Genomic DNA, 24,206 nt, shown 5'->3' with positions numbered 1-24,206 from the left:
CAATATCAACCAGTAACCCATAGTCTTGTTCGATGACGCACGTAGTGGCCACACCCCTTCACCAATTAGAGAAGTGTGTTACTTGCAATTGGTTGAGGAGACCTAACCGGAAGGGCGGATGCTCGCAGCTGAAGAAAAAGGAAAGACTGGTGGCGGGAAGTTTTCATTGGAGAGCGCCTGAAAACTGTAAGTAGTGCTCCTGAGGGCCAGCACTTTGAGGTCGGAGAGCGAGGCAGCTGGGCTGGGGTGGGGTGAAGGGGTTCTTTAACCCCTTGGAGAGAGGTTCTGGGGTACATCTGCTTTGAAAGGGCTAATTTTTTCTTTTCCTTCCTGAGGGTGAGGCCGGTCTATCGCGGATCACTTCCGTTCACCAATATATTGGCAGGAGAGAAACGGACGTTAATGCTCGCCCATCTCTGATGGAACTTGGTCCTTTAGGGGCACGTCGGACTGCCTACCCCTCTCTTTTTATCTCCAGCCTTTTCCATGCAGGAAGCTTTGGTTACCAAAGTCTGTATATAGGCATCCACCGTCGGAGGACGCATAAGCGTAGTGGAGGGTATTATTAAATTGCTATTGTTTTCTAAACGCAGGTGGCAGGGAGAGGGGGTTGTGTGTCTGATTTAGCCTGTGGTACCTCAGAGGTGTTTACTCCAGTATCAATGACTGGCTGTGACCCCGTGAAATATTTATTGTGGGTGCTGTCAAAAGTTCAGAAATAGCAGAAGGAAAATCAAAGAATCACTGAAGTCGTAATTTAAAAGTAAAAGTTTATTGTGCACCCACCAAAGAGACAACAGTGGAACCAGGAGCATTAAAGCCAAAACGGGAATGAGGCTCTTGGGTATATTTTTACAAAGCGACTTATGTAGTAAGAAGTCAGTGATTATTTTTTCTTCACAGTAATTAGAATATTAACATTTTCTTAAGTGACAGGGAATTGGTTAGTGGTTACTTCATATCAACCTTGGGAAACAGTTTGTTTTGCTTATGATTTCTGGAGGCATAAACAGGAAATTATCTGGGTCAAGTTAGTCTCACAAAATAAGCTCAGTTGAGCTTTGTTTGACTAAACTGGTTTTGTCTGCTCAGGGAGTTTTCAAGACTGGTTTGCTTTTTATTTTAACGATTATCCCCTTTTGGTTATTCTGATCAACCAGTATAGTATTATTTTCAGTTTCCTCTGTTGATGTACCCAGGCTGAAGAATCACATTTTTGCTGTTGCCATTAGTTGAGTCATCAGGCTCAAGCCCTGTAGTCACCATCTTCATCATTTATGTGATTATTGTTGATTTCATCCAGTTGTCTGATCCTCATGGATGCCATTTGGCCTGTGAGTGGCTGCTGACAGGTCTTTAAAAACCTTGAGAGTATGCAGCACATTAGAGAGGTAAATATGATTTAAGGAGAACAATAACCAAGGATTGAAAAATTTCCAGAGGAGATTCCCAGGTGCCAACATTTAACCAACTAAATAAATCAACTGGGTTTCAATTTTTTAAAAGGTATTTACATAGGCATAACATGTTGTATTAACAATCACATCTTCGTGATGACTTAGGCCTGGATGAAGGTGAGGATGTTTTGTTTTAGGAGACAGAGTAGCAGGTGAATTTCCGTCTAAATTCGGCCTCTATATGGTGTGAGATGTATGGACAGTCACATAATTTAATGAGAGATATTTCTATGGAAACAAAAGAAAAAGATTAATATTCAAGAAAATTATAAATTCAGTGTCTTGAGTTTGGAGAGAAGCCAATAGAGAAAATTTCTAGATGTTGGGCTCGAATTATCTTTAGATGGAGTGAGGGCAAGAGTGACAATCTGACAGATTTTCCTGGTTTGCAGTTTGAATATCTCTGCTGATCTTGCTGAGCACGGGCAGATTGTCCTCACATGAGCTCTTTTGGTGGTTTCTCTGAAGTTTATATCCAGTTGTCCAGCTTTAGCTTGCATGGCTTTGTGAAAAGGGCCGTTTGGTTTTCATAGTGATTCCAAGTCAGAAGAGTGGGAGGAAATTGAAAATGTTGGTTTGGAGAGTTCTAGCCAAATGTTGGAGGAAACTAGAATTCAGGATCCAGTCCAGTTTATAAGTGGAAAATAAAACCTTAAGGACAGTTAACAGCAATAGAATCTGATATCCACAAAGGTGTATTACTGAAACAGTTTTTCTCTATAATCATCCCATTTCTATCAAGATAACTACAGTTAGACTAATTTATTTGCAGATTGAGACTAGTTTCAATAAATTTGGCCTGATTATTTACATAAGTGCAGCAAAAATAGTGATCATATAGGCTCTTTTAAATCTGCTTTGCTGGAACTTTTCATAAAGAATCTTAAAAAGAAAAAAAAGAATCTTAGATTGAACTTTTCAAGGCTCTTTGGGCTAAGCAGCCATGCTAAGAACTTATCCTATTGTGTCCTATTACAAGGAGATCAGATTGAGCTTATATAAATACATATATTATCATGAAATATATATATAGAATAGAAATATATATAGAATATAGAATAGAAAGATAATATAAGAATATTTAATAAGAGTTTCTAAATTCTGGCAGGATCAGGTAGGGAGAATAAGATAAATGTTTCAACTGTTGATTGCAAAAGTAGGTTTACTGAATCGTAAGCTATAGATAGCTTAAAAGAGAAGAGAAAACGAGCCTTTATATCTGGAAAACAAAACACTGAACAACCATCAGTGTTTTAAGTGAAGTCATAAAAAATTATAATTATCTTCATTGAGTTTTCTGTAATTCTTGTTCTGCTTCATCTTGGGTTAATAACTTTATGAATTAGTTTTCCACTAGAGTTTTAGAAATTCTTACCGAGTTCAGTGTTATGATCTTAAAGTTAACAGAAACCTCTACTTGTCAGAGTCTTTTCCATGAATCTCTTTGGAGATGAAGCACTTTTGTAGGAATAGTTTTGCAAAAACTTAAATCCATGAGTCTTAGCAAGACCACACATAAAATTCCTTTCTCAATTCCTTTTCCATAAGCCTTCTACAATTTTCTTTAAAAATTTTATTTATTTATTTATTTATTTATTTATTTATTTATTTATTTGAGAGACAAAGAGAGAGCATGAGCAGGAGGGAGGGGCAGAGGGAGGAGAAGCAGACTCCCCACTAGTCCTATGCGGTACTGGATCCCAGAACCCTGGGATCACGACCTGAGCCAAAGGCAGACGCTCAACCGACTGAGCCACCCAGGCGCCCTCTACAATTTTTTATATCCATACAGTTTTTATTTCATCTTTTTCCTTTTCTCATTCTGGAATTATCATTTTACTTTCGGACAAAATTACTTTCCCTTTTCCCTTACCAAAACAACAACAAAACCCGTATTCTTCATATATTGTCCAAAAAACGTGTTCTATTTTCTTTAACTGCTTTTAGTGTACTGTTGTTTTCATTTGTCCTTTTTATTTCTAGTAGCTTTAATTACATATATTAGTTAGAATTCTTATACATTTTAGTTCCTAGTAAAAACCAAGAAGTAAGCAATTGTGGACTGGCAAATTTATAAATACACAGTTATAAAAACTTTTTAGAGACATACATTTTTTTATAGTATAGTTTTTAATGTGGCAAAGGACATAGTTCCTTTTGTCTCTCTGTAAAAACTTAAAAAGCCAAAAGTTGGTGTGGTTCTGATGAATCCTAGGCTACTAAAGCCTGAGTGACTCTTTCAAGGCTGTATGAGCAAGCCAGGGTAGGGTAAAAATGTTGGCAGGTGCCAATAGAATATAGTGATTTCTGATAAATGAAAGGATAGTTGCCATAGCTTGACTTTATTCAGAAAGTTTTGCTAGAAGATGAAGAACTAGATTTAGGTTACCTTGTAGCAGGTGATGCAAATGGAAGTAGAAATCAAACATAAATAAGAACCTTGCATAGTAGTACCAGGGAGGTGCTTAGTAAAAACCATTCATTCTAATGGTTCATTTGAGTTCTCAGGTAGATTTGAGTCAGTGTAGTAGTACTGATAGATAACCATGACAGGAACCAATTCAGAGAGTAAACTTAAATGGATTTAAATGGCATTTCCAAAACACTGATTTGCTGAGGTCAATTTTAGTTGGCACCCAGACGTGATAAAAAGTATATTGAATCATATAGCAATAATTATTTCCTTTTTAACTTTCTTTTAATCCTTATTAGCTTCAGGGAAAAATTATTAGTTGAGGTTGCATGTCTTTAGTAATTCTCTTGTACCTGCTAATGATTAATTTTAACAAAAAGAACAATCCCCAGGCTCCAAACTCCAACAGGCAAAAATATCATTGGTTTATGTTTATTACAATTATAGGTGTGGTTATGTTTTACTTCTAGCAAGTGACAGGTTTTTCCTTTTCCCATTTTTGGTAGTAATGTATAGTTTTATTTCAGTATAAGTTTAAATAAAGTTAGTTTCCTTAAATAAAATATTAGTAATACTACAGTACTGTACAGAAGAAAAGCCCAAAGTAGGTAAACTTATGTTTAGTTTTTAATGATTCAGTATATTATCTTATTTGGAAATGATTTAGTATTCAATGAATATTCATTATTTAGTTTAACTTGGTACAAACTTTTATTTACATTTATTTAAATTATTTGTTTTTAACAATTATGCTTGGACTTGACATTAAACCGCTAACCATAATCCTAAATTATTTTTCTTGTTGACAGATTTTGAAGACATGCTTGCTTTTATTAAGCCAACAAACTTAAACTAGGTTTTACTTTTCAAAGGTTATGTTAGGTCATGTGAACTTGAAAAACATTTGGGTTAGTTTTTATGTTTCTGAGGGTTTCAAGAATACTTACTTTATAAGTGCTTATTTTTCTTTAAGCCAATTAAATAGAGCTCCTTACACATTAGTTGTGGCAATACCATCTAGAATTAGAAAAATATCACACATCTATAATGTACATACATAGACTTATATAAACATACAGATAGATGCAAACAGATCTCATAGCTTTTGTTTAAAAAAATTTGGTCATGAGCTGATAGCCATAATAATGCAAAACTCACTTGTATATAAAAAAACAGTTGGATCCAAATTGTGTTTCTGGCAGATGGACTAAGTTGAGGTTACTGCTTGTATAGCAAAGTGTTGTTTTTTCAGTAAAGTTTTTTTTGTTTGCGTGATGTAAGGATCTTTCATTTTATTTTTTAGTTTTTGTTTTTTTAAAGATTTTATTTATTTGACAGAGAGAGAGAGCACAAACAGGGGGAGCAGCAGAGGGAGAGGGAGAAGCAGGCTCTCTGCTGAGCAGGGACCTGGATACGGGACTCAGTCGCAGGACCCTGGAATCACGACCTGAGCCGAGGGCAGACGCTTAACCGACTGAGCCACCTAGGCGCCCCTGTAAGGGTCTTTTAAAGCTATTTTTGCCGTCATTTTGTCTTTTAGAAGCTTCTGCTTATCAATCAAAGGATACATTCCATTGTCACTGAGAGGTTTGAAATCCTCTCTTGTTAAAGGCATAGCTCAAGATCTGCTTCTCTAAGTTAAAGTTGCCCTACAGTGGCCACTACAGTTCCACAAGTGCACCCATTTTCCAAAAAGGCACAAAATCCTGGTCCATAGACCAGGTGGAACCCATCTTTGCCTTTAGATTCCCTAAGAGTTAACTATGAGGGACCCTGTTTTCCAAAAGCTGTTCTAAAACACAGGGAACCAACCATGTGTTTCCCTGCCCTCTTCCCTTTGGAACAGAATAGGATGATTTACCAAGAAGCTTCAACAAATAAAATTTGGGCATGCAGGGGCATCTGGGTGGCTCAGTTGCTGAAGCCTCTGCCTGCGGCTCAGGTCATGATCCCCGGGTCTTGGGATTGAGTCCCTCATTGGGCTCCTTGCTCAGTGGGGAGCCTGCTTCTCCCTCTGCCTGCTGCTCTCCCTGCTTGTGCTTGCGCTCTCTCTTTCTCTCTCTCTGACAAATAAATAAATAAAATCTTTTAAAAAAATGTAGGTATACAAATTAAAATCAGCTCAAAATGGAGAGAACAGAGCTCAGATATAGGAGAGACTTACCTTCAGGCTCTAGGGTTATTGAGAAAGCAGTGAACTCAGTGGATTGTATGGGTTCCATCACCGTAGGGGCCTCAGAGTTGAGGGGGACTATGGGAGGGGTTGTCTTCTTTGGATCCCATTTTTACACCATAAATTGTCAAAAGTGTAGAAATAACAGAAGTAAAACCAATGAATCATTGAAGTAGTAATCAGTAAAAGTTTATTGTGCACACACCAAAAAGACAGTTTGCAAACCAGGAGCATTCAAACCAAAACATGGAAGGAAGCTCAGAGGTATATTGTTGTAAAGCAGCTTATATAGTGAGAAGTTCCTGCCCTCAAGCCTCCTCTCCTTCCACTTGCTCATGTGTGCTTTTAAATTTTAGTCATTCGGAGGTATTTATAGAGTTTCTTAATTGCGTACTGTGTGTTTCCCCCACTTCTGACCTTTTCGTGTTCTGCCCTGAAATCTAATCCCTCTATAGAAAACCAGTTCCTCTTTTAAGGTTGAACCTAAATGGTAATTTTTTAAGCAAGTATTCAATAAAGTTGAATGATTAATCCGAGTATTTATGTGGATGGATTTTCCTAATGTGGGGGATTTGAATCTGTTATTTATAAGGTAGGTTTTATCATCCCAATTTTACAGATAAGGAAAGAGGCTAAGAGGAACAGGTTGTTTAACTTTGCTAAGATCATACAGTAATTAAGTGCTAACACTGTTTAGCCTTAAATCTTTGCTTTTTTTTGCCAATCACTTTGTATGTGATATTTAAGTGTTACTGATGTTATACTTATTTATGTGATTTTTGGACACTTCTCTGAAATCTAGAGAATTCTCCATAAAAATCAATGTGGGAATAACCATGTAGTCCTTATTTTAAGTCACTACAATAGGGGCGCCTGGGTAGCTCAGTCCATTGAGCATCTGATTCGATCTCAGCTCAAGTCTTGATCGTAGCATTGTGAGTTCAAGCCCCGTGTTGGGTTCCACACTGGGTATGGAGCCTACATTAAAAAAAATAAAAAAATAAAAGTCACTACAATATATAATTTATTTTGTAACATTTTTCATGCTTAGTAGTGAAAAATTGTTGGTTAGGCATTATCAATTTAGTATGGTTTAAAAAATATTGCTATGATTTTTCTTTCAGTTTTAGAAAAACGTTTGGATCTCCAATTTTAGAATGGCATCCATTTCAGGTTAGTGGAAATGATTACATTTTATAGTACATTCTGTTTTGTTTCTAATTGCATGTTCTTTGAAAAAATATTGTTTTTCTCTGTACTTTCAATTTTGCTGTGAACCTTAAACTGCTCTAACAGGAAAGTCTTAATAAAAATAAACATAAATTATAAAAGTATTTGTTTTAAAAATTCTAATTATTGAAATGATGTTTTGTGAGTTGTTTTTTTATTGTGGTAAGACATACGTACCACAATTTACCATTTTAACTAATTTTAAGTATACAATTCAATGGCAACAATTCACATTATTGTACAGCCATCACCAGTATCCATCTCCAGAACTTTTTCATCATTCCAAACTGAAATTCTGTGCCCACTATACAGTAACACCCTCTTACTGCCTTTCCATCAATTGCTGATAACACTGTTCATAATCTGTTAGTATGAATTTGACTACTCGACTAATTTGACTACCTCATGTAAGTGGACTCATACAGTCTTTGTCCTTTTGTGTCTGGCTTATTTCCCTTAGCATAATATCTATGAGACTCATCCATTGGTAACATTTTTCTTTTTAAGGCTGAATAATATTATAATGTATTATATATCACCTTTTGTTTATCAGTTTGAGTGGACTTCTGGGTTTCATTTTTGGCAATTGTGAATAATGCTGCTATGAACATTGGGATACAAACATGTTTGATTCTGTTTTCAGTTCTTTTGGGTATATACCTAGAAGTAGAATTGCTGAATCACATGGTATTTCTGTGTTTAATTTTTCAGGAACTGCCATATTATTTTCCATACTCACTGTTCCATTTTACATTCCCACCAGCAATGCAAAAGGGTTCCAAGGCGTGATACTTTTTTGATAGAATTATAGGAACCTAAGAAATCACATAGTAGAAAATATAAATCACTCCAGATCCTTCTACTCAAATGAATACTGTAATATATAGATGTATTATTTTTCAACAAATATTTTTAGTCTGCAAAGAGTTTTTATTATTTTTTAATGAAGTACAATTAATATGTTATATTAGTTTCAGGAGTACAACATATTCCCCAATTCTATCCATTAATCAGGAATACAAAAACAAACTGCAGCCTGTGACGATGAATCCTTTTCTTAACAGAACTTGTATTAGTTTCGTTGCCTCAAAGTCTCCAATTTGAATGATGCAGGAGACCTGCCAAAGAGCTGGTGTACTTGCCCATGGAGTTGCATACTGCTGGGCTGAGGATGTAGAGAAGCTGAAGGAGAACCAACAGGGTCTGGAGGATCTGCAAGCTCTGCTCTTTCCCCAAGGATATCTAGCAGCAGCCAGAGTTGTGGGCCCAGTGCTGCCCTGTGCCAGTGAGGTCACCAGGCCTGACCTTACACTAACGTTTTTAAATTTGGAAAATAAGCCCACTGTTTCATTTCTGCCCTCCAAATCTTGGCTGCCCAACAAAACATAGCCGATCCCCTCCCCAAAGGGGGCACGTATTCTTGTTATTCGTCTTTGGATGATGCTCCTTCCTCCTCTTGCTCAATCACATCCATCTTGGTAATCCTCTAACTTAAATCCTGAGATACGAAGTCAGCTACTATTAACATTTTATTTTAGACATTGGGAGAATAGGAAAAGGGACCTAAAATTACGTACATGCATACATACATACCTACCACCAACATCAAAAGAATACGGAAGAAATGCTTATAGTAATTACAGTCCTGTTTCTCATCTGGTCATGTGGTCACTAGATGTTTTTTTATAACTATCTTCTTCAATTTCCCATTCCTTATTCCTTTGCGCTCAGCAGGCACCTCATCTCACCACAAATGTATGGACTTGCCTTAGCAGTTTGCTTGTATTTGGCTTTTGAGTTTTCCATTAACTTTAATCACGGGACATGGGAATACCAGAAGGTACCCTAGAGGATCCCCTACATTTCAGACCTACTCCTCCTTACTTCAGTAGTGTCACAACAATCCTATTTCTCTTGAATAGTGAGAAATACTCACCCCAGACAGTACAGTAACCCTCTTCTTTGCCTGTTGATTTACTGGCGTAAGAAACTCAAAGTAGTCAAGAGGCAGTCCACTTCCATTTAAATGGAGCCATTGCTTTTTCCCCTGGCAGAAGCTTTCCTTCCTTGCTAAGACCTCTAAACCAGCAAAGTTCAAAGTTTCAGGGATGAGAAGCAAACATTTCACTAGTGGGTCACTAGGAGGTAATAGTAAAAGGAGCCACTCCCATTTCTACCCCAATTCCTCAGCCCAAGAATCCTGTCTGTGGTGGGGCGCCTGGGTGGCTCAGTCATTAAACGTCTGCCTTCGGCTCAGGGCGTGATCCCAGAGTCCTGGGATCGAGCCCCACATCAGGCTCCTCTGCTGGGAGCCTGCTTCTTCCTCTCCCACTCCCCCTGCCCGTGTTCCCTCTCTCGCTGGCTGTCTCTCTCTCTCTCTCTCTCTCAAATAAATAAATAAATAAATAAAATCTAAAAAAAAAAAAAAAAGAATCCTGTCTGTGGGACAAACAGCGCTGTTCACTGTTTTGGTAGGTAAGGGCAGTTATATTGGCTTCCACTTGGTCTTTTTTTCCATAATAGTGCTTACTTATAGGCCAGGGGACCAATATGTGAATTCAGTTAGTTGCTGAGAGCCACTCCTGGCTCTAATAATACAATCTGGAACTGTGGAAATAACCACAGAATGGGTTAGCAGACCTCCTGAGCCCACTGTGTGATGGACCTGAGCAACACTGCACTGGTTACGGGACTTGTATAAATCCAGTCCCTGTTCTGACTGGTAGATCACCATGGCATTTTAGTCGTCCGGGAACTATCAGTTCAGGTTAATGTCCAATAATTTCTGAGAAGTTATTTTCCTTTCCCTAGTACACAATTACCCTGATAAGTTACTCTGGAGAACACTAGTGTAAAGATTTACTACATAAATTTTTAGTTGTATAAGAGAGTCCTTCCTTAAAGCGCTCCAAACTCTACTATATTCAAGGAACTCTGGATCTATAAATTGACTCATTTCTGGAAACTGGTTGAAGCCTGTGACTTGTAGTGATTCAAGTCAGGCTTATGTTTATTAGAATCAGGGCTTTGTATTCGGAATTTTTAAATCAAGTAATCTGAGTTCTCTGCGGTTCAGACTATTCTGATTGCTACTTCTGCTCTCTTGCCTATTATGGTAACCATATGTACCTTTTCTTTGGTCGTGAACTGAATTGCTGCCATTAACTACCATACCTTGGAATCCGTCATTCTCATTGATTCAGTTAGTCTAGTTCAAAGGCAGTACTTCCCCCACTGTCATTCCTAGCTTACAGCCACAGAGAACAGCCTCTAAGAGCTCTTCAGGGATGCCAGAGGGACCCCCCTCATGAATATATTTCTCAGTTTTGGTGAAGGGAGTGTCCTCTGGATCTTCCTGGGGGACAGCAGGAGAGTGGATGGTCAGTCTGCCTGATAATCTCCTCTAGCATTACCATCTCCTGAAGCCTCTGAATCCCCTCCTTTAGTGTATACCTCTCCTAGCTTCATACTTTTCTTCTGCACCTTCCTCAACTTTTGGAGCCTTCATAGAATTGAAGAGAGTTAGGGCCTTGCTCCAGAGTAGGCTTTGGCTTAGGGGAATGTTGTGGCTGGTTTGATCTTCTATCCAGACTACTAAACCTCTCTCCATGTCAGCATTAAGGCTGTTTTGCTTTCTTACCTTTCATGTGTTCACTGGAGTAGCATTTTTAATTTCCTTCCAGAACCTTGCCCTTGGATTCACAACTCAGCTAACTGACTCAAGAGACCTAGCTTTCAGCCTGTCTTGGCTTTTGACATGGCTTCCTCACTAAGCTTAATCACTTCTTGTTTTTTATTTAAAATGAGAGACAGGCAACTCTTCCCTTCATTTGAACAGTTAGAGGCCATTGTAGGGTAGCTTAACTGGCCTGATTTCTGTATAGATGTGTCTAAGGAAATAGGTAGACCCATGGGAAAGACTGGGGAATGGCTGGTTGGTGGTCCTCTTTTATTGTTTGCTGTCCTATATAGGTGTAGTTTGTGGTTCCCCAAAGCAATTACAATAGTAGTATAAAGAGTACCGATCACAGATTACCATAAAAGTTGTAATAATAATGAAAATGTTTCAGATATTGAAAAAAATTGCCAAAATGTGACATAGAGACATGAAGTGAACAAAGACTGTTAGAAAAATGGCACCCACAGACAAGCATAACACAGGTTGCCGCAAACTTTCAATTTCTTAAGAAGTTCAATATCTTTAAAATGCAGTAAAGTGGGGGCACCTGGGTGGCTCAGTGGTTAAGTGTCTGCCTTCGGCTCAGGGCGTGATCCCAAAGTCCTGGGATCGAGCCCCGCATCGGGTTCCCTGCTCTGCTGGAAAGCCTGCTTCTTCCTCTCCCACTCCCCCTGCTGTGTTCCCTCTCTCGCTGGCTGTCTCTCTGTCAAATAAATAAATAAAATCTTAAAAAAAAAAAAAACGCAGTAAAGCAAAGCACAATAAAATGAGGAATGCTTATATATATTGACAAATGCAACTCTTGGTGTGTTTTATGTTTTTTTATGCATCACATTTTTGTACATCATTCTCTGGGGCTTCCTAGGTCTTGAAGCACTGAGAGGTGGCAGGGCAGATTCTTAGGGGGGCTTAGCAATCCTTTTCGAGGCAAGACCACCACAGGCATTCAGATGGGGGAAGCTGTCTGAGAAAGAGGAGGAAGGGCAAGAGAGACTTGACAGAATTTAGTGGGTTAAGGTCCCCTGCCTCCTTCATTGGAATCTGCACAGATGTTTTACCTTCCCAATCGCAGAGTCTCACTTCTTTTTAACCAGTCCCCTAACTTTGACATAAGAGTCTGTGCGAGGCTGGGAATTTGATTTGCATTGTAATTCAGCCACCTGCAGAACGTTGGTGTTCAGTAATCTCGGCCCGGTATCTACAGGAGATAAGGGGTTCTTTGAGGACAGTCATAGAGACTTTGAGGTCCCTTTATGGAGATCCTGCATTTCTCTCAGGTTCTTCAGCATATTTAGGAGCAGCCAATCAACCCCATTATTCTCACAAAAATGTTCTGTGACAGCAAACACTTGGTTACCCAGAGGCTTTCGCTGTCTAGATACTTGATTACTGGTGTCTAGATTATAATTTACATAATTTTGTCTACTGCGTGCCATGGAATACCACTGTCCCTTTTACCACTGCAGGCAAGAGTCATTAATAGCTTTAAATCTTTAAATCAGAGACTATTCTAGGTGGCATAGAAGCAATATAGAGAACCTACTTTTAAGTTTCTTTTCCTCTGGAACAACATTTGGTGTTGGTTGGAGTTCACTCAGAGAAGCTGAATCATTATGAGTGATATAAGGGATTTATTATAGGAATTAGTTCCTACATGATTGCGGGACGTGGTTAAGCAGTCCATTACTTGTCCTGAAGTCAGCAGTGCCAGCAGTAGGGACAGGAAGATGGAGAGCGAGTGTGGGAGGATAAAGAAGAGCTGAAACCAATGAGGACAAACTGGAACCCATCTGTCTCTCACTTGGCCTCGTGTTGGTGAGTCATTGCCTCCAAGGCTCTGACTTCTAGGATGCTCACGCCCTGCAGAAGAGCTGGTGCACTTGCCATAGAAAATTGTACAAGATCATGGCCAGTGATGCCGGGAAGCTGAAGAAGCTGCGGGCCAACCTGATGTGCCAAAGAGATTCAGCAGGAGATGGAGGAATTGGCTTCTGCCCTTTGCCGAGAAGGTGAATGAGCCCCAACAGCACCTGACATTACGCCAACCATCTGAATGTAAAGCTGGCTGCTGTTTCATTTCTACCTTCCAAGTCTGAAGCAGAGTTCACCTGTGGCGAGTCCTAACCCAGAATCATGCAGGGAAGGCAATTCTGGTAGTTGGTATAATACAAAGCCTCCGTAACATCCTATTTTAAATCATAACCATGAGATTTCATCTTATGAAAATTTCAGTCCTTCAAGGTGGATTAATGCAGGCTGATGTTTTAGAAAGCATCAAGGACATCTTTAAAAAATTTTTAGTTTCTATTGTGGTGTCAAAAGTAATCTCACTTTGGCTTTAATACTCAGATTGCTTAGAATCATACATTAAGGCTGCTTTATACATTAGTTATGATAGAATTATAATGTCATTTCCAGTAGCACACTTGATTTCTCTTTTAATTGTTACATCAGATTATTCATAATCACCGACTCCTTATCATGCCACCATATGAACCCAAATATGAGTGTTCTTGTGAAATAATATCTAAGTAGTTAGGGGATTACTTTAAAATGCCTTCCTTTTGTTTCAAAGTCTGGTTACTTTACTTAAATGACTTAGATTGTTGGACCACTGTCCCACAACACAATAAAAGTAATAATGATCATTTATTAAATGCATAACTGTGTGCTAGGTACTATGTTAAGAACTTTCCATATGTTATCTCATTTAATTCTTTAAAACAGTACTGTGAAAGCTAGATCCTATCCTCATTTTCCAGATGGGGAAATTGAGGCTCAGTTAAGTACTTAGCCTGAGCTAAGAAGAGGACCTAAGATTTAACTCAGGTCTGTGTGACTCCAACATACATGCCCTTAACCACCCTCCTCTTCTGTAATTTTGATGAGGAGGAATATCGAAAAATCAGTAGGGAAACCTAAAACTAATTATTTAGTGATTGTATCTTTTTTCCCCTTCCTTATAGGTCTAACTGAAGAATTGGATTCTGTAACCAATGAGCTACATGCAGTAGACATTCAAATTCAGGAACTTCTGGAAAGGCAACAAGAGCTTATTCAGAAAAAGAATATCCTAACGAACCGAATAAAGCAGCATTTAGAGGCTTCTGATGCCGGGGAAAGCAGTGAATGGGATTCTTCACCCGGTGCTTGGAATAAAGAAGGTTTACTCTGTTTTTCTTTGCTGGTTTTGTTTCTCCTTGTTTCTTTACACAGGAGTTTAATCATTGTTCCTGGATCAGTGCTTTCCAGCGGCTTAGAGGGGAAACTGGCCGCTCTTCAAGTGGCATGGGAAACCAGTAGGCAAACCATTCTTACCCATGTTCTTTTTAAATGAAGCTTTATTATTCAGACTTCATTATTTTTTCCAAATATGGTTCTAGCAGCATCAATCAATGCTTGGAAAAAGATTTTTTAACTAAATTTTCTAAATTTTAACTAGAAAAAATTAAACCATTAAGAAAAAAAGATAGATTCAAACTTCTTGCCAAAGTCTAGTTCATTTTCCTGCCCTAGTGAACACACCTTTCTTGATTCAAGATCTTGCCAAGCATTGTGTTTATCACTGGCTATTGTACTGTAATGGTATACTGTGACTCTCAAATTACAGTGCTTTTATGGGCCTTGCTTTCCAGGGATTCACTTCTAAACAAGATATTTACATAAAAAATTCTACATAATTGCTAACTTGATGATATTTGAGATTTTTATGATACTATGAATTCCCTGATCAACTTTCAGACTTTTTTGAATACCTGTCAAGTACCTTCCTCCTCTGTGTGGGTTACTTCTCAACTGGCAAATGTTTTCATTTTTTCTGATGTACTGTTTCTTATCATATATCATTAAATGTGTTTTTGCTTAGCTTCATGAGCTAAACTAATCTCAAAATTGTTAGTATAAAAGTTAAATTGTTAATAGTATTAAAAGTCTTATATAAATTCTTATCTGTTTTTCTCTAGTATAAAAGCAGCCATTCATGTTTGTATCTCATTTATAATCCTAGATGGTTCTAATATATTTAACTTATTTTTCTCTGTCTAGATTTTCCCTGGTCTGGTAAAGTTAAAGATGTTCTGCAAACTGTCTTTAAACTGCAGAGGTTCAGACTGCTTCAGCTTGAAACTATTAATGTAACAATGTCTGGAAAGGACGTATTTCTTGTTATGCCTACAGGAGGTGGAAAGAGCTTATGCTACCAGTTACCAGCATTATGTTCGGATGGTTTGTATTAATAAAGATCCATTTAAGTTGAAGAAATGCCATTTCTCTTTTAGTTCTTTAAATCATCTTTCTAATCATACCTCTGTAAAAATCAAGTGCATTTTTATTTTTATTTTATCTTTATGTTAATAGACATTTTATCTTATTTTTATTTTTTATTTTTTTAAAGATTTTATTTATTTATTTAACAGAGACAGACACAGCCAGCGAGAGAGGGAACACAAGCAGGGGGAGTGGGAGAGGAAGAAGCAGGCTCATAGCGGAGGAGCCTGATGTGGGGCTCGATCCCAGAACGCCGGGATCACGCCCTGAGCCGAAGGCGGACGCTTAACGACTGCGCCACCCAGGCGCCCCAATAGACATTTTAAAGGGTTCGTTTAAAGAGGGAATGTTAAAGAGTTGGAGTGGAATTAGTTCTTTTATCTTGTTCTTAAAACGTAATTTAAAAACATGTAGGAGAAAAATATTAGAAAAGAAATCCATGGACCTGGATTCTAGTCCCAGATCTTTATTGAGTGTCGGCTGTGGTGTTAAGCACTGGAGAAAACAGTAATGAGCAAAATGGGCAAAGTTCTAGTTTTCATGGAGTTCATGGTGTAAAGTGGTGCTTTCTCAAACTGTAACGTGTGTAAGAATCGCTGGTGATGTGATTAACATGCAGATTCTAGTTTGTGTGGGACCCAAAATCTTGCATGTCTAACAGGCTCCCAGGTGATACTGACGCTGCTGTTTGGAGACTAGCAAGGGTATAGAGCAGGGGTCAGCAGACTTTCCCTTAGAGAGGCAGTCAGTAAATGGGATAGGTGTGGTCCATATGGTCTCCGTGGCAGCCACTGAGCTCTGCGATTGTAGCACAAAAGCTGCCATAGACAACATGTAAACTAATGGATGTCCTTGTGTTCCATTAAAACTTCAGTGACCCAAATAAGCAGCTAGTCTTTAGTTTATTGACCCTAGTTTAGAAAATATAGGTAATTGTAAGCAGTTGCAATAAAGGTTTTGTGATGAAGATTTTAATAGGAAATTAAGTTAGTTTGTATTAATAAAGATCCATTTAAGTTGAAGAAATGGAGTAAGGAAGAGTGTTCGTGCGGGGAGAGTATTTCTGAGCCCAAAATAAGAGGGAATATTCAATAACCTGGAAGAATTTCAGTGTGGCAGGCAGTGAGAGGCAAGACTTGTGGAAAGAATTTTGAAAGATACTGTAAAAACTTCCTTAGATTAGTGCGAAACCATTGAAGGGTTTTATATAAGTAAGAGACTAGTTAGAATTGTGCTTTAGAAGATAGAGGAATTCTAGAAATAATTATTGGGAGGTAGATTCAGTAGGACTTATTTTTGTTGGATGCAGGGTGGCGGGGGTGGTAGAAGAAGGGATAGTCTAGAATGATGTCTAAATTCTAGGCTGTAATAAATGGTGAAGTTTTTCACTGAAATAGGGTACATTTGGAGAAAGAACTTCTGTGGGAATGGAGAGAGAGGGAAGATGAGTTGAGGAAGTAGAACTTGTGAATGGGACATTCTTTGGAAAGAATTGTTATGCAGGGAAAAAGAGAGGGGGCCCTAAATTAGATGTCCAGGGTGTTTTAAAGATGAGAGAAACTTGCCCGTGTTTAAACGTAATGAGAAGGTACCACTGATGAAGGAGAATGTGAAAATACAGTGGAGAGACTATTGGGATGGCAAATCCTTGATAAAGTCTGAATCTGAGTATATTTTTTAATTGGTCTGCTCTCTGTCTCAGGTTATTTTAAGGAACAAACTACAGAGACATAAGTTAGTGAGTCTAATAACGTAGAATAACTCTTACAGCTGTGTACAGTTTCACTAACCAGAGAAAGGGAATATACTATCAGCATTTCATTCAGTCAGTAAACTGTTCACTGATTTCTCGGCATGTATTAATCTGGTACAGTAAGTAGAAGAATACTCATGTCACTGTCATTTGTAATTATACAGGTTGCTGTGTTTTCTTTGGAAAGCTTTGGAATAACTTTTTCCTCATATAACTGGACAGTATTTGACTAGATTTATAATACTTTGCTAATATGACCAATACTGATTGGTAAAATAAGTAAAAATTCAGAATGATACCTATTTTTGTTTTTATAGTGTTGAATAAGGGAAGAGATTTCTGTCTAATCTTATATTTGCTTATTTGGCTAATGGTCATTTATTTACATCTATCTCTTTTATTAATGAGGGTGAAAAATAGGTAGTATATTGATGTTGTGATGCCCTCAGATGAGTGGTCGAAACTTATTCTGGGGGTGGTGTAAAATTTAAAGTAGATACTTTCTCTTTTAGGTTTTACCCTTGTGATTTGCCCATTGATCTCTCTTATGGAGGACCAGTTGATGGTTTTAAAACAATTAGGAATTTCAGCTACCATGTTAAATGCTTCTAGTTCTAAGGTATGCTTCTGCGGCTCTCTGTCTTTCTTTTTTTTTTTTTAATTTAAACTCTTCACTGAAGTAGGAGCCTTGATTACAACTGAGTTGGTTATAAAATTATTAAGTGATAACTATATCTGGAGTTGCAAACTACTATTGATGGGCCAGTGTTAGCCCACTGCCTATTTTTATATGGTCTGTGAGCTAAGAATGGTTTAATATATATATACACATATATAAATTATATATGTAAATATAATTTATATATATATATAATATATATAATTTTTTTTTATTTTTAGATTTTTATTTAAATTCTAGTTAGTTAACATCCAGTGCAATATTGGTTTTAGGAGTAGAATTCAGTGGTTCATCACTTATATATAACACCCAGTCCTCATCATAACATGCTCTCCTTAATAGCCATCACCCATCTAGCCCATCCCCCACCCACCTCCCTCCGTCAACCCTCAGTTGGTCAACCCTCAATTAGTTCTCTACGGTTAAGAGTCTCTTATGGTTTGTTTCCCTCTCCTTCCCCCCATATGTTCATCTGTTGTTTCTTTTTTTTTTTTTTTTTTAAGATTTGTTTATTTGTTTTAGAGAGAGAGTGAATGCAAGCAGGGGGTGGGGCAGAGAGAGAGAGAGAGAGAGAGAGAGAGAAAGAATGCTCAGACACCTTGCTGAGCACAGAGCTCGATGCAGGGCTCAGTCCCACAACCCAGAGATCATGACCTGAGTGGAAACCAGGAGTCAGACGCTCAACCAACTGAGCCACCCAGTCACCCCTGTTTTGTTTCTTAAATTCCACGTATGAGTGAAATCATATGATATTTGTCTTTCTCTGACTGACTTATTTCACTTAGCATAGGACACTCTAGCTCCATCCACATCCTTGCAAATGGCAAGATTTCATTCTTTTTGATGGCTGAGTAATATCCCATTATACATATATATATGTATACACACATAGACCCCACATTTTCTTTATCCATTCATCAGTCAATGGACATTTGGTCTCTTTCCATAGTTTGGGTATTCTTGATAATGCTGCTATAAACATCAAGTTGCATGTACCCCTTTGAATCTAGGTAAACACCTAGTAGTGCAATTGCTAGATTACAGGGTAATTCTGTTTTTAACTTTTTGAGGGAACTGCATGCTGTTTTCCAGAGTGGTTGCATCAGTTTGCATTCCCACCAACAGTGCAAGAAGGTTCCCTTTTCTCTACATCCTCACCAACACCTGTTGTTTCTTATGTTGTTAATGTTAGCCATCTGACAGGTGTGAAGTGGTATCTCATCGTCGTTTTGATTTGTATTTCCCTGATGATGAGTGATGTTGAGCATCCTTCTGTGTGTCTGTTAACCCTCTGGATGTCTTTGAAAAAATGTCTGTTCATGTCTACTGCCCGTTTCTTAACCAGATTTTTGGGTGTTGAGCTTGGTAAGTTCTTTATAAATTTTGGATACTAACCCTTTATCAGATATATCATTTGCAGATATCATCTCCCATTCCATAGGCTGCCTTTTAGTTTTTTTGATTGTTTCCTTTGCTGTGCAGAAGCTTTTTTATCGTGATGAAGTCCCAGTAGTTCATTTTTCCTTTTGTTTCCCTTGCCTGTGGTGATGTGTCTAGAAAGAAGTTGCTATGACTGATGTCAAAGATGTTGCTGCCTGTGTTCTCCTCTAGGATTTTGATGGTTTCCTACTCACATTTAGGTCTTTCATCCCTTTTGAATTTATTTTTGTGTATGGTGTAAGGAAGTGGCCCAGTTTCATTCTTCTGCGTGTTGCTGTCCAGTTTTCCTAACACCATTTATTGAAGAGACTGTCTTTTCTCCATTGGCTATTCTTTCGAAGATTAGTTGACCATAGATTTGTGGGTCCATTTCTGGGTTTTTGGTTCCATTTCATTGATCTATGTGTCTTTTTTTGTGCCAGTACATAGTGTCTTACTGTCTTGACCTACAGCTTTGTAATATCACTTGAAATCTGGAGTCATGATGCCTCCAGCTTTGGTTTTCTTTTTCAGGGTTGGTTAGCTATTCGGGGTTTTTTGTGGTTCCATACAAATTTCAAGACTGTTCTAGCTCTGGGAAAAATGCTGGTGGTATTTTGGTAAGGATTGCATTAAATATGTAGATTGCTTTGGGTAGTATAGACATTTTAACAATTTTCTTTCAATCCATGAACATGGAATGTTTTTCCATTTCTTTATGTCCTCTTCAATTTCTTTTATGAGTCTTATATAGTTTTGAGTGTACAGATCCTTTACCTCTTTGGTTAGGTTTATTTCTAGGTATCTTTTGGTTTTTGGTGCAATTGTAAATGGGATTGGTTCCTTGATTTCTTTTTCTCTTGTTTCATTATTAGTGTATGGAAATGGAATGGATTTCTCTACCTTGTTTTTATATCCTGTGACTTTGCTGCATTCATGTATTAGTTCTAGCAATTTTTTGTGGAGTCTTTTGGGTTTTCTACATAGAATATCATGTCATTTGCACACAGTGAAAGTTTGATTTCTTCCTTGCTGATTTGGATGCCTTTTATTTCTTTTTCTTGTCTGATTGCTGAGGCTAGGACTTCTGTTACTATGTTAAATAGTAATGCTGAGAGTGGATATCCTTATCTTGATCCTGACTGTAGGGGAAAGCTCTCAGCTTTTCCCCATTGAGGATGATATTAGCTGTGGGTCTTTCTTGTATGGCCTTTTCTGATAGTGATCTATGTTCCATCTATTCCTACTTCGTTGAGGATTTTTATCAAGAGTGGATGCTATATTTTGTCAGATGCTTTTTCTGCATCTATTAAGAGGATCATATGGTTCTTATGCTTTCTTCTATTAATGTGGTGTATCACATTGATTAATTTGTGAATATTGAACCACCCCTGCAACCCAAGAATAAATCTCACTTGATCATGGTGAATAATTCTTTTAATGCACTGTTGGATTCAATATGCTAGTATCTTGTTGAGAATTTTTGCATCCTTTGTTCGGGGATATTGGTCTGTAATTCTCCTTTTTAGTGGGGTCTTTGGTTTTGGAATCAAGGTCATACTGGCCTTGTAGAATGAGTTTAGACGTTTTCCTTCCATTTCTGTTCTTGGAATAATATGCGAAGAATAGGTATTAACTTTTCTTTAAATGTCTGGTAGAATTCCCTTGGGAAGCCATCTGGCCTTGGACTTTGTTGCTGGTTATGGGTCTGTTCAAGTTTTCTGTTTCTTCCTGTTTCAGCTTTTGTAGTTTATATGTTTCTAGGAATTTGTCCATTTCTTCCAGATTGCCCAGTTTGTTGGCCTATAATTTTTCATAAATTATCTTATAATTGTATTTCTGTGGTGTTGATTTTGATCTCTCCTCTTTCATTTGTGATTTTATTTTTCATCCCTTTCTCTTTTCTTTTTGGTAAGTCTGGCTAGGGGGTTATCAATTTTATTAATTCTTTCAAAGAACTAGCTCTTGATTTCGTTGCTCTGTTCTGTTGTGTTTTCATTTTCATTTGCTTCAATGTACTTTTTAATTATGTCTTAAATTTCCCCATTGAAGAATTCATTCTCTAGTAGGATGTTCTTTAACTTCCATGTATTTGTGGTCTTTCCAAATTTTTTCTTGTTGTTGACTTCAAATTTCATAGCGTTGTGATATGAAAATCTGCGTGGTATGATCTTAGTCCTTTTGTACTTGTTGAGGGCTGATTTTGACCCAGTATGTGGTCTGTTCTGGAGAATGTTCCACGTGCACTCAGAAAGAATGTGTATTCTGCTGCTTTAGGATGAAGTGTTCTGAATATATCTGTTAAGTTCATCTGGTCCAGTGTGTCATTCAAAGCCATTGTTTCCTTATTGATTTTCTGCTTAGATGATCTGTCCATTCCTGTTAATGTCCTCTACTATTATTGTATTATTGTCAATGAATTTCTTTATGTTTTTTATTAGTTGATTCATATATTTGGGTGCTCCCAAGTTGGGGCCATAAATATTTATAATTATTAGATCTTCTTGAGGGATAGAACCCTAAGTTCTGATATTAGTGCCTTTCATCATCTCTTGTTACAGTCTTTGGTTTAAAATCTAGTTTGTCTGATATAAATATGGCTACTCTGGCTTTCTTTTGATGTCCATTAGTATGTTAGGTGGTTCTCCATCCCCTCTCTTTAAATAGGCAGGTGTCTTAGGTCTAAAATGAGTCTGTTGTAGGCAGCGTATAGAAGGGTCTTGTTGTTTTATGCATTCTGATACCATGTGTCTTTTGATTGGAGCATTTAGCCTATTTACATTCAGAGTGATTATTGAAAGATATGAATTTAGTGCCATTGTGTTATCTATAACGTTGGTGGTTCTGGTGGTGTTCTTTGTTCCTTTCTAGTCTTTGCTGCTTGGTATGTATATAAATATATATATATAGTTTAAAGATTTATTTATTTATTTCAGAGAGAGAGAGCACGCATGTGTAGGTGGAGGAGCAGAGGGAAAGGGAGGTGGGGAGCACACTCCTCACTGAGCGTGGAACCTGACATGGGGCTAGATCCCACAATCCTGAGATCACGATTTGAGCTGAAACTCAAGAATCAGACACTCAACCAACTGAGCCATCCAGGCGCCCCTCGATTTTTATATTTTTGGATGTTTAAAAAAATCAAAAGAATGAGAGTACTTTGTGAAGTGTGAAAATTATATGAAATTTAGATGTCAGTGTCCATAAAGTTTTATTGGAACACAACCATGCTTGTTCATTTACTTATTGTCTACCATGGTTTCACACAATAATGGCAGAGTAGTTGTGATAGATATCGTATGGCCCACAAAACCTAATATTTACTATCTGGCACTTTACAGTAAACATTAGCTGACCTGTTTTATATTTTCTATTAGAAAATGGTAAGCAAGAATTTCTAATCAGTTGTAACTCCTTCAGTATGTATGAGAAAGATGTAATTACAATGACATCATCACACCTAAAAAATAGTGTTGATTCATTAACATTATCAAGTAAAAATATTCTCATCAAATCTTACTTTTTTAAAAAAATCATGTTCCAGAATAGATTGATGGATTATGTTATATTTTGTTGATTTTTCTGTAGGTTCCTCTTATTTCTTATTTGTTTCCCATGCAAATTTAAATTATTTGTTGAAGAAATCAGAGTCTTTGTCTTGTAGTTCACTACATTTTGGTTTTCTGATTACCTCCTTGTGATGTGCAATTTGTTCTTTTTAGTTAGCTTTAAAAGCTTGACTGTAGTTGGCCTTTTTCTTTTCCTTTTCAAGAGTATATCTCCCATGGGATGACTCAGGAGGTATATTATAACCTGGTTGTTTTGTGTGGTGTTAAGCTTGGTCAGTGGGTTTGGTGATATCTACCTGTTCTGTTAAGGAAGTTCTCTGTCCCCTTTTCATCTAATGGTTTAGAGCCATGGATGATTATTGCCTGCCTTAAATAACGCCTCTAATTAGGGGGTTACAAAGTGGTGATTTCTCATTCTGTCACTCTTTCTTATATCAGCTAGTCTTTTTCTATAAAGAATTTTTCCTTATTAACTCTTTGCAGATTAAAAATTCTTTCCCTTTAACATTTCTTAGAAAGAGTTGCTTTCCTAGCATTCTCCAAAGGTGGTCTATAAGGTCTTTTTTTTAAGTATCATTAAAAACTTATGGACATTTAACATATTTGATAGATCTTAATCTGTATTATTCTTTATTATGGTGAAATAGTTCTGTCTTTGGGCAGTGAGCGCCTCTTCAGGTTGGCTCCTGAATATTTTTTCTTCACCTCATTAGTTTTTGACTCCTTGCTTGCTTTAATGAGAAGTTACTTCATGCTCATTTTGCATATTTCCTTCCAGACCTGGTGTCAGCCATATCTCCAAGTAGCTATGGTTCCTTTAGTTTTTCCCATCTGTTTCTGTTTTGTTTAAATTCTCATGTCCGAACTGCTGTCTCATTCAACAGAACGAATTTAGAGAATGTTATTTTCTACTACTGTACTTCCTTAACCCTGAAAAAGAGAGTAATAGTAATAGAAAGTAGCAAGAAGTTGCAGATAATTAGGGGTTCATGCCACGTCACTGCTGTTTGAAAAATTGGAGAGAAAAAAAGAGAAATGATAGGTCAAGTCCAGTTTCTGTTTGCATTCACTAGCGGTTCATAGACTGAAACTTTTTTTCTTAACCTTGCTTCTCTACTTACTCTGCCAGAAGTTCTGGAGAGTCAGGGATTTTTTTTTAAGGCTTTATTTATTTATTTGAGAGAGAGAGAGAGCGCGGGAGTGGAGGGGAGGAGCAGACAGAGAGGGACAAGCAGACTTGGTACTGAACGCAGAGCCGACCAGCTTGATCCCATGACCCTGAGGTTATGACCCAAGCTGAAATCAAGAGTCGGACATCCACCCGGCTGAGCCACCCAGGTGCCCCAGAGTGTTTTCATTTTTATTTTTTATTCTGTTTTCTTGTCAAATGAGATTATTCTTTTATCAGCATTTGGATACAAGTAAACATCTAAAATGCTATTTACAGCTGCCCTGAAGTTTAGTGCTGGGACGTAGTCTCAGTTTTAATGAACTCAACATCTGCTAAAACAGTCCAAGGCTATTGCTTTGAGTAACCAGCATCTTCATTTACTGCTTAGTATCCCTGT

General features: G+C 37.6%; 1 protein-coding gene across 1 annotated transcript in view; it reads left to right on the top strand.

The window, feature by feature from the left end:
- The first annotated feature begins 99 nt into the window (after positions 1-99).
- Positions 100-24,206, top strand: part of RECQL (RecQ like helicase) — a 47,200-nt gene continuing 23,093 nt past the window's right edge. The window contains exons 1-5 of the mRNA XM_045811849.2: positions 100-186; positions 7,168-7,216; positions 13,919-14,116; positions 14,997-15,176; positions 17,484-17,590. Of these exons, the coding sequence (XP_045667805.2) occupies positions 7,201-7,216; positions 13,919-14,116; positions 14,997-15,176; positions 17,484-17,590 (501 nt within the window). The 5' untranslated portion in view covers positions 100-186; positions 7,168-7,200. The remainder of the gene's footprint in view (positions 187-7,167; positions 7,217-13,918; positions 14,117-14,996; positions 15,177-17,483; positions 17,591-24,206) is intronic.

Source organism: Ursus americanus, chromosome 25 (assembly GCF_024610735.1).
Source record: "Ursus americanus isolate L20-20 chromosome 25, mUrsAme1.1.p, whole genome shotgun sequence".
NCBI classification, from domain to species: domain Eukaryota; kingdom Metazoa; phylum Chordata; class Mammalia; order Carnivora; family Ursidae; genus Ursus; species Ursus americanus.
Note: the sequence above shows the minus strand (reverse complement) of the source record. Positions and strands in the feature narration are given on the sequence as shown.